We start from the raw sequence: 17711 nt of genomic DNA on the forward strand, positions 1-17711 counted from the left end.
CGCTTCTCCCTTCCATGCCAAGGGCTGATTCAGCTTCTACTGAAGTCAGCCAGATTCCTTCTACTCTGGAAGTTTAATCTAGTCTTTGTCCTTAATATTACATTATCCACTTCCTACATTTAAATTCATCTAAGATTTAAAACGTAAATATAATTTAAATTAAAACAGGAGCTTAACCCATGTACTTTGTTAACTTCAAAGTATCGACACTGATTTATAAAACTTGATAAGCACATTATGTTTTTTAAAAGTCAGTACATTCTTTTCCTGGAGCTACAATATGTATTGACGGAATCAGTTAGCCCTCATTTTACGTATCTGAGGGCAGGCTATAAATTGACATTCAAATGCAAGCTTTTTGTTATTTTTCATACCATTAAGCTGTGCAGTTATTAGCAGCCTAACATTATTAGTTATAAGTTATTCTGCAATTATCTCTGATCCTCTGTGAATTGAAAGATTCATTTGCAGAACTGAGAAATGTTTGTAAAGTTTTGCAGAAGTTATCATACTTATTTTTTTCTTATGCATGACATCGTCTTGTCTGAATGCACAAATAGATCAAAAGGGCTACTGAGAAGGCAAAAATAGATTGGAAAAGCAAAACATCCCCTCAAATATAGTTTACATCTGTGAAGAGGGTCTCTTCTACCATAACCCCAGAAAAATCAAAAGTCGTTGTTTGGTTTGAATTTAGCTGTGCACAATCAGAGAGGAACAGTTACCCACTGTTGCAGTGTGATTGAGAAACAGAGGCCATGGCAAGTGAACTGCAATTTTGTCCTTGAGGGAGCAGAGGATACTGGAATTAATTCATATTTACCTTACTGCTGGAGTGGATGGGAAGCATAGGCAACCCCCCCATCCCCCATGCCACGTTCCCATAAAACCCAACAACTCAGAAACTCAAGGGCTTCTGGTTAGTACAAGTCCCTGTGAATGATGGTCTCCCTTTAAGCACAATGTTTGTATTTTGAAAAATCCACTTTAATGTTACCACTTCCTATTCATTTTCATGGACTACAAAAAGAAAATGCTAGAAGATGTGCTAGATAATAGAGGTACTAGGTTACACAAGCTCGTTACATGCAACCTACATCTTGCATAAGGGAGTGATCAGACTGCGTGGCACACGCACTAGGAAGGAGAAGAGGGAGAACAAAGGGATGGGGTGAGTTTTGAAAAGAGTCGGAAAGGGCATCCTAGTTAGAAACTGTAGCACCTTTTCAATATTTGAGTAGCAATTACGGGTACTTGTCTCTTGTCAGAAGCTCTGGATGAAAACAGTAAGTCCTTAGAGACCGTTCTTCAGCATATCTAATTTTGACCACAGTGAGCTTTATATTCACAGTGACACATAATCAAGATATATGTGGCACATCAATATGAGTAAACAAATACATAATTCAAACAAAATTATTAGTATAGCTGCTTGAGCAGGTTCCATTGGAAGCTGCTATAGTCGTGTCAGGTTTATGACAATGAAAACAATTCTGTTTTATTCACAGATCCTAAGTAAATCCTTAAGGGAAAAAAAATCAAAAAGTACACTGCCAACATCCATCCACCCACACATCTATCCAGAGACCGATCTGAAGAAAGCGCTGGTGGAAAACAACCTGTATTTTGGATACAGGACTATGTTATTGAGCCTTATTTGTCTCAAACAAGTATGCGGTTCAGGCCGTAGTTTGCAGCTACGTCACTTCCAGGGAATTAACTGTGTTAAGTATTTCATTGATGAATTGTTATGAGTGAAAGAATTAGGTTTACGTTTTAACCATTATCAGCAGTGGACTTAAAAACTACAAGGAAAGGCAAGCTTTGAATGTTTGAAGTTATGCAGATAGAAATTTTGCCACAACCAATGCAAAATTAAAAATAGAAAGTAAAAAATTATACTTAACTTCAAGAATAAGCAATAGCAAAACAGTATTTGTAATCTCTGGGAGCATCTACGGCTAGGAAGCTACAGAGCTGCTATTCAGCAAAAGACAGTCTTCTACAAGCAAAACAGTTTTTTCCACTACCTTGTGGCAGCTACCAATAACAAGGAAAAAAGTGTTAGTAAAACAAAGAACCACAGAAAACCATAGAGAACCACATCTTTCTGTCACCTTTATTACACAAACTAGCAATAATAACAGTGTGATGAAATGCTACAAGTTCTTTACTTCTTGTGGCTTACAGCACCACAAACCTAATTAGGATTCCAGATTTTCTGAGGCAGTGTAGTTCCTTAATTGTTGTGAGGAACTAACAGGGTTTTTATCTCTAAATATAACAATGAGAAAAAAATTCCAGAAAATAATATGGTGCCACAAAGTGACAGGAAAGGATCTGCCTTCAAAAGTAAACAAATGGACAGGCAGGAAGAAAACCGATTAAAAGGAAGTTTTAAGACACAACAAATGTGCCAAGATATTATTTCCTGCTGTGTTACTAAATTCCAGCTTAACCTAGGGAGTTGAAATAGCATAAAACAGCCAGGAATCTGGCCCACACTTTATAGCAATAATATTGCTAATATGCTAATATATCATGCATATTAAAATGTTATAAAATATTGACTTAGATATGCAAGGTCTTATTGTCAATTATAATTAGCTATGAATTTTATAATGACTAGTAGCAATAATAATAACAACAATAAGCAGACTGATTGAGGGCAAGATGTCTGGAATGTGCTCATTGTTTCATTTTAAATGATTAGTGACTGAAAGTAAAATAATTAACAGCTCAAATTAAATCTCTCCCTTAACTTATAGATGAGACACCAAAATGCTTTCCTAAAAATTTTTATTAAACAATAATTTATTACAGAAGTGTTTAAATGTCATTGTTTTCAGAGTTCACATTCCTTTCTGGGACTGATTTTCTTTATAGTGCAATTTTATTACTCTTATATTTCCTTCACAGATAAAATATTGCTGGCTACACTGGATTTGAATCAGGTTCTAGGAGTTTGGCATCGAATCATTCTTACTTGCATCTCTTCAGCAATAAGCAAAAAGATCTCCATACCACATCTGTGTGTCCCTTTAAAAAAGCCTCTCCTCTGATAGCCAGAAAATACTGTCATCCTTTGCTACCCAACAGCTTCACTAGAAGCTCAGAGCAAGCTATTCTGAGTAAAGTCTTTATTCTACAGGCACATGTGTTTAAAAAAGAATGACTACACCAATATTCAGTACAAACCTCCCCTCTGACCAGCTCCCAAGATTTGGCCTTACAGAAAACAGTGAAGTTTAGATAGCCACATTCATCTTAGAAGCAGATGAATTCTGCTTATCAAATGAGATGAATACTATGCAGTATTTTTAAGATTAATCATATTTTCTTCAGAAATTCTGATTTGGATATTGGAAGTGCAGATGGCCAGTTGTCTTGTGAGACCTCACCTGGAGCATTGTGTCCAGTTCTGGAATCCTCAACATAAGAAGGAGACGGAGCTGTCAGAATGTGTCTAGAGGAGGCTACAAGGATGATCGGAGGGCTGGAGCACCTCCCATACAAGGACAGGCTGAGAGAGTTGGGGTTGTTCAGTCTGGAGAAGAGAAAGCTCTGAGGAGACCTTATAGCGACCTTCCACTACCTGAAAGGGGCCTACAAGAAAGCTGAGGAGGGACTGTTCACAAAGGCTGGTAGTGGTAGGACTAGGGACAATGTTGATAAACTGGAGGAGGCAGATTTAGACTGGACATAAGGAGGAATTTCTTCATGATGAGAGTGGTGAGGCCCTGGAACAGGTTGCCCAGGGAAGCTGTGGCTGCCCCATCCCTGGAAGTTGAATACCTCCAGGGCGTTCAACCAGGTTGGATGGGCCTTGGGCAGCCTGTTCTACTGGGATGTGTCCCTGCCCACGGCAGGGTGGTTGGAACAATATGGCCTTTAAGATCGCCTCTAAATCAAACTATTCTATGATTCTATGCTACACTTGTCTAGTTTCACAATGCACTCATTTGCTAATATAATGCATATATTGTCAGTTAAACCAGGCCTCCAGTTGGCTCAAAGCAATTAACAAACGTACTTCACATTAATTAGTCAAGCACATTTTAGCTAATGACCCTTGTATTCTGTGCTTGCATGCTTACCTGTTTTGTGCCCCAGAAAGCCTTATTCCCATCTAAAACATCACCTCGTATTTTCATCTTTTGTGTTTTAAGCTTTGAACAGTTTGCTGAGTTCCAGCATTTTTTTATGAAATCAATATTTGCAAATCCAGAACTAAGATATCTAGCCTGGCTTTACAATGCCCTGAAACCAGAAATAAAAGAAGCAAGACTGTTCATGCAAATCTCTCTCCTTCTCCTTGTCATAGTTATGTTTATTACCTCCTCTGACTTTTTATTTTTGCACTGAATTATCAGATGCTTTATTCTCAGCTGCCTTACATGTTTTCCTCTGAAATCAGAGGCTGCTAACTTCTGTTCAGCATTCCATACTGGAATTTAATTCTTACTCTTGAACTACTGAGACCATTTTATATAGAGATTGCTTCCTAAGTACACTCCATTCCTGTTCATATTTCTTCATAATATGGCCACTCCCATGTTGTTATACATGTGGATCACCTCTCCTGCTACTCCTGAGGTGTGAAAAGTAAAAATGGGAAGGTTTGTGATCTAGCTGAGTGCACTTTCATAGCTGAGGACTGCAAACTGGCTTTACTGGTAAACCAGCCCTCCACTGACCAGCAGCAAATGCTCTGCGACCCATTAGAATCTATGGAGTTGTGTGTAACCCTCGATTTCTGTGCAAATGAATAAAAACTACCTTGCTAAAGTCTGTGTATCACTACAAAAAAAAATAGATTATCTAGTTTGAGTTCCACTAAGCTGGAGAAAAAAGGGTCAAGCGAAAAAGGTTAATATTCCTGAGCTTTTCCTGTTTAAACCTCCATAAAGGCTTATTTCCTTCTCTTTCTAAAACTTACTGAAATTTACTCAGTCCTAAATTAGAGGTAATTATATGATGCAGCAAAGTAACTCCCTAAAATGCTAGAATTATTGCTAATAATGTCTACAGTATTTTTCACAATAAAAGGCTAAACAAAATTAAATAAATGAAAGCATGAGCACAGGTATTCATGGCATTAAACAGCACATTGTAGCTGAAGACTTATTCTGAAGAGTAATTATGTCTCTCTTCCTTTTTAATTAGTGTCCTCATTTTCTTTAAAGGAATATACAATATATGTAGCTTTAGTAGAGCATGTGCAGGGTGATGATTCAATTATTGTATTTATATTCTTGGTAAACCATAAAGAGCCTTCCTGGCTTTGTGCCCTTTCCCATTAGGTGATAAAATTGCCTCATACTTCTTCATTTCTAAAGAATGCAGCCGGTACAGGTAATTACCTTTGTCAGATAGAGCCCAGAGCATTGTCCTTGAGATTCCTACACTCTATGCCTAGAAAATATTTATTGTGGTCAAATCATCATTTCTATTGCAAGATCATCCAACCTGGTTATTCTATGATTCTATGATCTGGTCTATATTGTCCTCTATGACTTTTTTGACTAAAAATTCATAAGATTTTCTCTTCGGTGTAGCAGATCTGGTGCTTTGCCACATACTTGGGCAGGGGCTTAGCCAGCCACTGGTATTTTTTTTGTTTGGCAAGTGAAGCTGAATACCAAGAATCATTTGATAAAACAGCCAATCAAAATGAAAATAATAGCTCTGTGACTGTAGTGCCTGGAGAATAAGGAAAATAGAAATTCCATTAAAACTCCTCATTCAGAGATTTAAAACTTGGCTAAAAGCATTGCTCTAGGCTAAGAGAAACATCCTCTCCCAGGCAGGCCTGCAGTGGTTTTAGAATCTGCTGCATGTGGTGCACTGAGTTGGAGAAAAGGGAGAAGTTTTAGAACAGACTTCTAGTAACCTGATGCAACAAAGCAAATGGATGTGCACTCCATCCCTGTACTTCCCAGGAAGGCTGAAGCAGCTTCAGCCTATCCTAGTAACAAAGGAACCTTGCCTAGACTGGAACATGCTCTCAGTAGTACCTCACAAACAGTACCTGAGATCCAACCTGAGTGCAGTCCAAGGAAGCCAGTGCTGCCCATGGACATAAGAAGACAATATAAATCTTGAGTAGCCCACTCAGTATGATGTCAGGTGAAAGAAAGCTTGGGACTTCAAAGAGATCACCATTTAGTTGGCTTTAAATTTTATGGGCCATGGTTTCTGTTACTGGTTGGTGAGCTTTGCACAAATCTCAGAGGCTGCCACCTGCTATACATTTACAAGTTGTTCCTTGTTGGAATCTATGCACCATTCAGTGCGTTCCTGCTATGTAATACGTGCATTCTTGAGAAAAGCATTATTTCATTTTTTAAAAACAGTGTTCAAGAGAAGCATGGCTAATAGTGAACACATTCTAGTATACTTTTTTATTCTCAAAGAATTCATTTTAATCCTGTAGCTCACACAGGTTTCAGCTACAGTTTAGGAGGGCTGAGTATGCAAATACCAGGATATTCATATTTGAATTGGAGGAACATTGTGCAGTTGAATTATGTTACTAATACACTTTTTTCTTGCCTAAGTTAAAACAGCTTCTCTGAGGTAAGTCTTTGCTTTAGTTTCAAACTACATTAGTTCTCCATTTATTACGGCGTTTGTTATATCAATTAGCCAACAATGACTGAAGCACAGAGCATTAATGAGAGAGACAGTGAGGATGCTGGGGAATTATCTGCAATGTGGCTGTTGGAGCCATTAGAAGCTGGAAATGTTAATCCATCTGGAGGCAGAAAGAAGATAGTTCCATTACTCTATACCTTACACATGTATGACGCTCTGAGAGCCTGAATAATCCGTAATTCTAACTCTGTTCAGAATCTATGTAAACTGTGGCAAAAATGCTCTAATAAATAAATTACAGGTATTTGATTTTCTTTTATAACAGTAGCTAAGTACTGCACATAACTTGCTAGGTACTGCAAAACCTGTAAAAGAAACTGAGAGAAAACTAGGCAGGTTATCCCAACCTGCACTCTGCTCTGCTTCACTGCCCAGCAAAATTGCTAACGGGTTAGCGCAAGCGACGCAAACCTGGCAATGTGAACAGCAGTTAGAGAGATAATTGTAACTTATACAAACTAAAAAATGCATTGTGTGTTGTGATGAATGGGTCACATATAACTGCAAGGATCCTGAATTTACTGGATTTTACTGAATGGTAGAAAATTCCATTTCAAAAAAGTTCCAAAGAACCAAAGATGTGATGAGCCTTTGTACATACAAAAAAGATGCACCAAAAGAAACGTCTGTAAGTTAATCATTCATTCTTACTGCACTGTAATTCCGTCTCTCAGAGAATACTTGCATGTGCCCTCAGATTCCTTTCTCCTTCAGGACACAGCTTCAGAGAGCTATATCCTGCCCTGACTGACAAAGCAAACCTGTATCTTGCTCCATTCTCTCAAGCATCTATAGCTAAAATAAACCCCCCAGCCTTGACACACGATTTTACGCTCACGTAAGTCTCAACTACACAGCAAACCAATGAGAAATCTCATTAGTCCAGTATTTAAAGTCCAGAGTCAGTGACAGAAAACAAAGTTCACCTTCTATATCCGCAGACCTAAAGGTACATTCTCGGGGACAGGTCATTTTGTCAGTGAGCTTGCTTCCTCTAACCTGTGATTACTGAGATGTTCCTGCTCCTGACCCATTCAGCGAAGTAAACTTGGATGTATTGCAACACAGAGAGAAAGTTTAAGACAATTCATAGATGCAATAACTTTCAGTACTTGTCTTGCCACGAGTGTTAATATATGTTTTTGTTCTCTGAATCCTGCATCTGTGTTTCAAAGTAATCCTCCAAAAAGCTTAAAGTTCTTTGTAATATTCTCTTCTCTTAAATATCCATGTGACAGAATTCATCAACACAGAGGAGTCACCATGTGACCGGAGAGGAAAAAAATGAACAATAAAGAAGCAAAGATTAAGTTGACAATACAAGAAAGAAATGTAAGAAATTATAACACAGAAAAGTATGTGCAAAAGCAATAGGATATTTAAGAGTAGACAGATTTAAGGGTAGTCGTTGAGAGGATCAAAGCTGCAGAAGGAATTTATCTAGTGATTTTCCCATAAATTGATGGAAAATGTGTTTACTAAATCTGAAATACTGAAACCATCCCCTAAATATTGCCTATTCCATGTTAATCGCTTGCAATTCAGTCTTTTTCACTGATCATTCTTTGCATTTTTTCACCTTTAGTGACTGGAAAAAAAGATTTAGATGGATGAGATATTTGAAGAATTATCTGTAGGAAGCATGTAACCAGTATGCAACACAGATTCCATGATTTAAACAGGTGGCGTAAAACTATATGCAACTCAGCTACCTATTGTGAGAACCAGAAGATAAAGGCAAAACAAAAGTTCAAGCAACTGTCTAAGAAAGAGCCACTCAAGGCAACTTTTCTTTAGTCTGTCTAAACAGTTAATCACCCAAGAAGAAAGGCTGAAGATGAGAAGAAATGACTCCACAGAGGCTGGAAGGAGTCTGCTAGTGGTGGGAGAATGAAAGGAGGGCAGCATCAACTCCAAAAACGTCTCACTTTGCACAGGTCCTAGAACATGATGGTTTAGTAGGCACAGTGGTGTTGGACTGATGGTTGGACTGGATAATCTTAGAGGTCTTTTCCAACCTTAATTATTCTATGATTCTAGAATACAATTTGGAGCCAATAGCATGGATTTATTTTGAATTAGAACTAGCCAGGCACTTGCCTATGAATAGGAAATGTCCTTCTTTTAAAAACCCCCAAACTGGTCTTTCGCCCGCTGTTACTTACAGAAAAGAGTCACAGTACCCACTGGCTCATGCTTTTTTTGTTTCTACACCTAGTTTTGCTAGATTTGATTAGAATGTGCTAGATCAAATTTATAGCTGTTACTGCTGTTTAGCTATTAACTGGCAGACCACTGTGCTTGCCACGGGGCTTGCTCGCTTCGCTGTAGGTTAGAGTTTAATGCTTGTTAGTGGCTGCTTTTTACTTCTGCTGCTTGCTGTCCTGCTTATCACCTTACTCTTCCATGCCTGGGACCATTCCGATAACCGCAGTGGTGATGCGGCTGGGCTGGCAGGTGGCCAGGGCATCGCTGCTGTTCCTGCGCTGCATGGGTTGAAACTCCAGTGTGAACTCGAGTTGATGTGGATGTCTGTGCAGGAGCTGGAAATCCCAAAGTGTCTGTGGCCATAGAATCATAGAATAACCAGGTTGGAAGAGACCCACTGGATCATCGTGTCCAATCATCCCTATCAAACACTAAACCATGTCCCTCAGCACCTCGTCCACCCGTGCCTTAAATACCTCCAGAGAAGGTGACTCAAGCACCTCCTTGGGCAGCCTGTTCCAGTGTCCAATGACCCTTTCTGTGAAATTTTTTTTCCTAATGGACAAGCTCACACCAGAGCAGGCACATCTTGAAGCATCGGTGGCCATGGTTATGTCTGTGTCACAGCAAGTTTGCCTCTGAAGGTCAGAAGACAAGCCAGTGGCTGGAGAAAGTACACCTTGAAGTATCTGTGGCTGTAGGTAAGTCCATGCTGCAGCATATACACCTTGAAGTATCAGTGGCTCTCCATAATGTCAGGGGACAGGACAAGAGGGAATGGCCTCAAGCTCCACCAGGGGAGGTTTAGGCTGAACGTTAGGAAAAAAAAATCACAGAAAGAGTCACTGGGCACTGGCAGAGGCTGCCCAGGGAGTTGGTTGAGTCACCTTCCCTGGAGGTGTTTAAGGGACAGGTGGATGAGGTGCTCGAAGTGCTCCAGCAGCACTGGACCCTCCCCCTGGAGGGTCTGCAGCCATGGGTAAGGCCACGCTGGAATGGGTACATCTCAAAGCGACTGTGGCTGTAGAAGATTTATACCACTGAAGAGACTCCAGCACACAGATAAGAATCCACTTGGAGCAAGGACAACCCTATGGGACTGCAGTCTGTGGATAAGTCCAAGCCAGAGGAGGAGCAAGAGGTGGAGTTTATTGAATGTTAAACCCTGTGGTCTGGTCCAAAGGAACCAGGAGTGTAGATTTTAATGAAAATACCTTTAAATTCTTGTAACCCATGACTTTAGTTGCATATTATGGGAATTACTGAAGCAGAACTCTTTGTTAATAGCTAGGCTAGGAGGAAGAGGAGGAGTTCACTTGAGATGCATGCTGTAGGAATTTTTATAGCAGGAACCAACCGCACCAGTGGAGGCCAAGCCTTACATGAAGCTGTGCAAGTGCAGCAGTGACCCAATCTGACCTGGCTTTGGCGCCCAAAAGCTCCACTCAACACAGCACAGCTGAGGGGCTGAGTGGCCACCATAACAGTTAGAGCCCAAAGTCATGGACTAAATTAACTCAACAAACAAAATTGAAGTGAAGTGAACATTATGGACATTTTATAGACGTTTCAAAGGTGTGGTCCATAGACTTAAGGAATGCTATCTATAAATCAGACCAAAGGATGGGAAGGATGGCAGTGGGTAATGAGAATGCATTGGATAGTGTGAAACCTGAGCATGATGTAAATGGTATGGAATAAGGGGTGGAGGACGTGCTGATTTTGGTTCAGATAGAGTTTATGTTCTTCATAGTAGCCAGTATGGGGCTGTGTGATTTGTGCTGCAGTGTTGATAACACAGAGATGTTTTTGTTATTGCTGAGCAGTTCTTACTCAGTCAAGGTCTTTTCTGCTTCTCACCCCACCAGTGAGAAGGCTGAGGGTGCACAAGAAGCTAGGAAGGGACACAGCTGGGACAGGTGACCTCAGTTGACCTAAGGGTTATTCCATAGCATACGGCATCATGCTCAGTATATAAAGCTGGAGAAGAAGAAGGAAGGGGTAACCCTCAGAGTGATGGTGGTTGTCTTCCCAAGCAACTGTTACAAACGATGGTTACCAATCTGCTTGCCTGCCAATGGATGTAATGAATTAATTCCTTCTTCTGTTTCGCTTGTGTGCATACCTTTTCCTTTACTTACTACAATTTATCTTTATCTCAGCCCACAGGTTTCCTCAGTTGTACCCTACTGATTCTCTCCCCATCCTCCCAGGGGAAAGTGAGAACCTGAGTGGGGTTGAGTTGCCAGCTGGGGTTAAACCACGACAACCTAAAAGCATTAAGTTCACTCAGACTAAAAAGAAGCAGTATGTTTAAACTTATCCACACATTCTAAATCTGATTGCTTTCAAAGAGATCAGCCAGTCTGAATCTAGAAGTCTTCATCCTCAAGCCAGGTGCAAATGCAGAAGAATAGAATCATTAAGGTTGGAAAAGACCTCTAAGGTTATCCAGTCCAGCCAGCAGGTAGTTATGCTAAATACAGCCAGAGCGATCTCAGAAGACTCGCACCTGAGGCAGTGGCTGAGAGATGATAAAAATAATAAAAAAACATTTTCATGGTAGCAGCAGAAATCTACTCCAAATTACTTTTGTTTAAAGCACAAATTTAGCTGCAGGTACCTTACCAGCATCAAGTTCTGAAACAGTGATTTATATTTTGGCAAAACTTGGTGTTTATTTATGAAAATGTTGACAAACCAGGGTATAGTTAGGATCTACCATGCTGTGAATGAAGAATAAAAAACCAATATGATGGCTTATGATTAGTAAGCAAGTGTAATGTCGATGAAACAATCTGATTGTTGCCCACAGGAGTACAGGTGAGGCTTGAACTGAACCTGAAAAGCAGCTGGCCTGGGAAGAGAAAATGCTCCTGTATGAATGATGCTGACAAATTTATTTCTATGGGCGACATCAGCAGTGCATTAATATTATTGTCAGTGAAAGCAGGATAATGGCACACTTTGTATGTTCATTTGCTGTTTGTGTCTGACTCCAACAGATTTCTGTTATTTTATAACAGAGATTTTGCTTATTACAGTGTTGGAAAATAAATCTAAAAATGCCCATTTTCTCCTGCTTGACAGTTCTATGAACAAATATAGTTTCTGCATGAGAAGCTTAAAAATAATTTCTCTTAAATAAGCAAAGATAGTAGTCTATGAAATTAAGCTCTTGTTTTATGTAAATGTAAAATAATCATATTAGGAATGCAAAAATAAGCCATCAGCAGGAACACAAATGCTTAGAACAAGATTGGAGTTATTATTTTCATAGCCAGCCTGATAAGAGGCAATTTTACAACAGTGATAGATACTGAGGCTCCCATGAAGTCTAATGACGAGGCTGATTTCTTACAAAATTCTAGAGTATAATTATGCTTTAAAAATCTGAAGATGCAACAGGCAGAGTTGATTCAGCTGTCACTTAGTGAAGTGCACTTCTGTTAACTTTGCTCTGACACGCTCATAAGGGAGATTGAGAGATTAATCGGAGGGGTTTCTTGAAAAATTATTCCCTTTCTTTTGTTCTTTTTTTAATTTTTGGACAAAGCAAAACATAAAATTACTTCAGTTTACACCTTACTATTTTGATACCTGAAAACTTTGAACTACAAACTAAAAACTCTGCTTTCCATGCCATTGGTAAATCTCATGATCCAATATTCCTCACGTCTTGAGAAAATTAGTATGGAAGTTTTATAAATTTCTCCTTTAAAAACATCAAAATTAACTGGTTTAATATTAACCTGGGCAAAATATGCCATAGGAAACTAGAGTTTACTTTCTCTCTGTACAAAGTTTGAGTTGCTGCCTAGGCTTGGCTTTCCTGCAAACAGCAAATATTCTTGATAATTTATCAAACTGGTGTTTGCCTGCAAGATTTAACAGGAATTAACAGGTCACTGTTAATTAGCTACTGCATTACTGGTGATGAAATAAACAAACTATTAAGGTAGGTCATAAGAAGATGGCTTACAGGGGTTGTAAGTTGAGAGCCCACTTGATACTCAGACCCATCTTTCTCATTTACAGGTGCCACTATGGTTACTGATTGTGGATTCTTAAGGTTTGGTTTTGAAAACAAATACCACTGAAAAATACCGGACAGCAAAAATGGGCCAAGGAAGCATATCTTACCCTCCCATTCATTATGTTCAAAGCCTCACTATTACAAAACCGAGGATTATAAGTTCTGTATCATACTACTATATACTTTAAAAAAGACACAAGCAAGCGTTAACTTCACCCTATTTTCTACAGGCAAGAATTAACAGCACTGATCATCACGCTCTGAAGAAAAATATATTTACAACAATGTGTCATAGAATCATAGAATGGTTTGGGTCAGAAGGGACTTTAAAGCCCATCCAGTCCCACCCCTGTCATGGGCAGGGACACCTCCCACTGGATCAGGGGGCTCCAAGCCCCATCCAACCTGGCCTTGAACCCCTCCAGGGATGGGGCAGCCACCACTGCTCTGGGCAACCTGAGCCAGGGCCTCCCCACACTCACAGCAAAACATTTCTTCCTAAGATCTCAACTCAATCTCCCCTTTTTTTAGCTCAAGAACATTCTCCCTTGTGCTATCCCTGCACTCCTTGATCAAGAGCCCCTGCCCTGCATTCTTGGAGCCCCTTTCAGTGGTGGAAGCTGCTCTAAAGCCTCCCCACAGCCTTCTCTTCTCCAGGGTGAACAACCCCAACTCTCTCAGCCTGTCCTCATATGGGAGGTGCTCCAGCTGTGCATCAAGTTTGTATGCACATATTGGAATGATGCACGTACACTGATTGTGGAATAGACACATCAACAGAAACACTTTCATAGCTAGTGAACTTCAGTTAAGACAACGACATGGGGTCATGGACCTATATTCCGAATCTGTTCTTTTGCTGCAATATGTTTATGTCAAATCTATAGTCCAAACCACAGCGCTAACATTAATAATAAATCATGTCATATGTGATCCTGTCAGCAGGGCTTACAATTCCATATTAATCAATTATTCTTCTTTATTGGAATCTAGGACCCATATCCCAGACAGGTGACACTCCTGGCGTACAGATCAGACACCAGAGTTTTGCAGATTTGAGCAGTCCAAGCTGTTGCTTATAGCCATATATGAATAAATTTATCTGTATGTATCAAATAGGACTACTTTCATGAAACATTACCCATCTGCTTTGGTACTGGATTTTATAACACATTTTTTAAAATTTAGCGTATATATCCTGTACAAACATACTCAAGTAACCCTGCAAATTCCATACCACTGTCTTCTCTGAGAAAAAGCAGTTTTGAAAACTATAAGAAATGGAACTTCAGCAGAAATCAAGTTTCTTTTCAAAAATTTTGTCATTTACAATTCCAGTTTAACATTTTTACTGAAGTATCTACTTCAGTAAATACTTCAGTAGATACTTCAGTAGATACTTTCCACTGCATACACTGTTAAGATTGATTACAAACCCAAAAGAACTATAAGTCAGTTGACACAAATACTTACTAGTTTCAGTAGCCACGATAGTTATGTTGTGCCACGTATTTGTTTCTCTGTCCAGTGGTGTTGCCAACGTTATTTTCCCATCTTCTGCATTAATGTTGAACTGTCTCTCAAGGTCAGTGTGCCGATCAATGGAAAACCTACAAAACAGACATCCCAGTAATCTACTTAATGAACCTAGTGTAATCCATTCAGTCACAAGACAGTTTAGGGAGCCCTCTGAGAGCTGCAGTTTCTCAGCTAAATGGATTGAGAATCATAGAATCAGAGATTCATAGAACAGTTTGTGCTGGAAGGGACCTTAAAGACCACCCAGTTGCAACTCCTGTCACGGGCAGGGACATCTCCCACTGGATCAGGTTGCTCAAAGCCCCAACCTGGCCTTCATAGAATCATAGAACATTTAGGGTTGGGACCTTAAAGATCATCTAGTTTCAACTCCCCTGCCATTGACAGGGACACCTCCCACCAGACCAGGCTGCCCAAGGCCCATCCATCCTGGCCTTGAACACCTCCAAGGATGGGGCAGCCATGGGTTCCCTGGGCAACCTAGGCCACGGCCTCACCAGTCACATGGGGAAGAAATTCCTCTTAATTTCTAATCTAAATCCGACCCTCTCCAGTTTATATCCATTCCCCCTTGTCCTATCACCACAAGCCTTTATGAATAGTCAACATAGGCCTTGAACACCTCCAGGGACCGGGCAGCCGCCCCTGCTCTGGGCAACCTGCGCCAGGGCCTCCACACCCTCACCATGAAGAACTTCTTCCTAATGTCTAGTCTAAATCTTCCCCTCTCCACTTTAAAGCCATTGAAGCTCGATAGAATAATAATTTATAAGACAAAATGACAAACTGAGAGTAAAAAATCTTAATAATTATTGCCCAAGGACTAATTAGCTGTATACCCAGTGTGAAGGTCATAAAATGCCCTCAGGTTAACTGGGTAACATCTTTGAAAAACAGTGCTGATCAAGAGTTAATTACACAATCCATCACATTTATTAGACAGTTTCTATGGTATTCACAGCAACTGCTGATAATTTCAACAATAAGGTATGAAGCACACAAAAATGGTGGGCTTCATGGTTGTTTTAAAAAGGACTGAATAGTATTATTTAACCAATAAATTTCAGATTAATGAAGCATGAGCTATTCACCAAGTGTATTATTTGGTTATGGTTCAAGCAGCTCCATGAGCAGAACACAGTTGGTAGATCACTGTTTTCCTATAAAACCCTACATACACGGAGGGGCTGACTGTTTTATAGATTGACATCACTGATTTTTAACTAAAAAAAGGGTTTAATCTGACAGGTAGTCAGAGTTTGGAAATCTGAATGTCCAGGCAAATTATGCAGCTTAAACAGAGCCAGCTTAACAACAAGAAAGTGCTCCAGTAGATCAGTCCAACCGTGCATTAAGCAGGATGATGATTTAAACCTCAGAGCAGGATCTCCAGGAAAGCTTTTGTGTTTGTCCATTTCTACAGAGTTATTTTATTAATGTATTATTCGCAACGGGAAACTAAATCACAAAATTAAGCCTTCCAATTTTTTGACAGGAAAGGTATGAAATGAGAGTTTAGTGATAAACTATTGATATGGTTCAACAAAAATTGACTTCAAGGGGTTTTACTGAATCCTAATTGTGGATTTATATAAAAGCCTTTTAAGCCTTTGTGTCTATGTATTACAGTGCCTAACAGCATGCACTGACAATTTTTACATCTGTTCTGCATTATATCTAGGCATAATAGGCTGAGTTGGGATACAGTATCAGCCTGGATTACATTATACAGTGGTCAGAAAAGTGACTCAGACTGTCAGTTTCTCATTACATTTCAACTTTTTGCAAATATGCTGTTAAATTCACTGATAAAAGAACAAGAGCATATTTTGCTAGAGTGACAATGGCACAGTTATCTGAAAATCAGTTATTCCATTCCATTTTATGCTTTACCATAAGCAATTTCCTCAAAAAAAAATCTGATTTGGAAGTGCCTTTATTATAGGAACTTGTAGTTCCTTCCTACAATAAAAATATTCTGATGAACTCAAACTCATTCCAGCATAACACGATTGATTTGATAAACACAGCATTAGGATCTGATTTCAAAGTTTAGGCCTATAGCGTTCATCTTTTATTTCAGTGTCAGGTATTTTCATATTGAGAATGAGAAATACCTTGCAATTAGATTGCTTGTGCAATCCACAAAATAAGATACAATTCACTTTCAAAAATTAGTTCTACCTTATGAAAATCTATCAAGACCTGAACATTTATATGGTTAAAGACTATCATTAAAGATCAAGGTTAGCATGATCATGCTGGCAAGACATTAAACAACTAATGGACTTCAGAGTGACCTGCCCCCCTTTTAACTAGGAAATGGGTTTTGTTACACATTTAAGTTTTTAAACTCTAAGAAGTAGTTTTACTCTCCTAAAAATGAGTAGTTTTGTTACAAATAACATAAAAATATAAAGTAAACTCCAAATATATTTGCCTAAAGCTAGGTACATGCAACTATATTTGGATGTTTTAGTAAACTGATTTTCGAGCAAGCTCCACATACTCAGTTCTCAATGGTTTGATGGGGATTTTACTACCCTCAACACTTCAGAAAACCAGGTCACTCACGTGGAAGAATAAAGCTGTAGGTGCCTAACTTCAGGCAATAATTTCTGAAAATGTATCTTAACCTTATTTTGATGTCTCCCTAGTTTCAATTAAAGTATTAGATGTAAAAGTCTGGTACTAGTGAAGTTAGTAAAAAATACCTTACAGACTTTCACAGGGTTAAGGTGTCACTCAAGAAAATACAAGAAAGGCAGTAAATGATAACTTTTTTAAAGATGTCATCGCTTAAAACAGTCTTTCAATTCTTGATGTTTATGTAATGATGCAGAAACAACTCATCTGATACCAAACATTTATGAAATTTCACAGAATCACACACAGAATCACCAGGTTGGAAAAGACCTCCTGGATCATTGAGTCCAACCATATTTTTATATGGTCCAATTTTTATAGTCCACAAATGAAATAAAATGTGAAATGCTTATAAGCTACTTAATGTTCAATTGGCCTGGGCTTGAAATAAATTCCACTGAGATAAGTCACAGATTTTCTTGAAGGATCAATCCTTTTTTAAACTTTCATTAACAGTCTTCCGGCAGTACCTTTTCTGAAGTTATAAAAATGAGTGTAACATCTGTGAGTTTATTGTATTGCATTTCTTCTCATCCCAACAGTATTTATTCACAATGCAAAACCAGCATTCAAAATGAAACAATTTTACATAAGTTACATGGCTTTACAAGACTACAAAGAGGTA

The 17711-nt window shown here is 39.0% G+C and overlaps 1 protein-coding gene across 3 annotated transcripts in view; it reads right to left on the reverse strand.

Annotated features, from left to right (window-relative positions):
* CDH8 (cadherin 8) overlaps nt 1–17711 on the reverse strand; it is a 166232-nt gene that overhangs the window by 43189 nt on the left and 105332 nt on the right. For all 3 annotated transcript variants that reach the window (XM_069868319.1, XM_069868317.1, XM_069868318.1), the window contains one exon: nt 14375–14511. In XM_069868319.1, the coding sequence (XP_069724420.1) occupies nt 14375–14511 (137 nt within the window). The remainder of the gene's footprint in view (nt 1–14374; nt 14512–17711) is intronic.

This window comes from Phaenicophaeus curvirostris, chromosome 14, assembly GCF_032191515.1.
Source record: "Phaenicophaeus curvirostris isolate KB17595 chromosome 14, BPBGC_Pcur_1.0, whole genome shotgun sequence".
Lineage (NCBI taxonomy): Eukaryota > Metazoa > Chordata > Aves > Cuculiformes > Cuculidae > Phaenicophaeus > Phaenicophaeus curvirostris.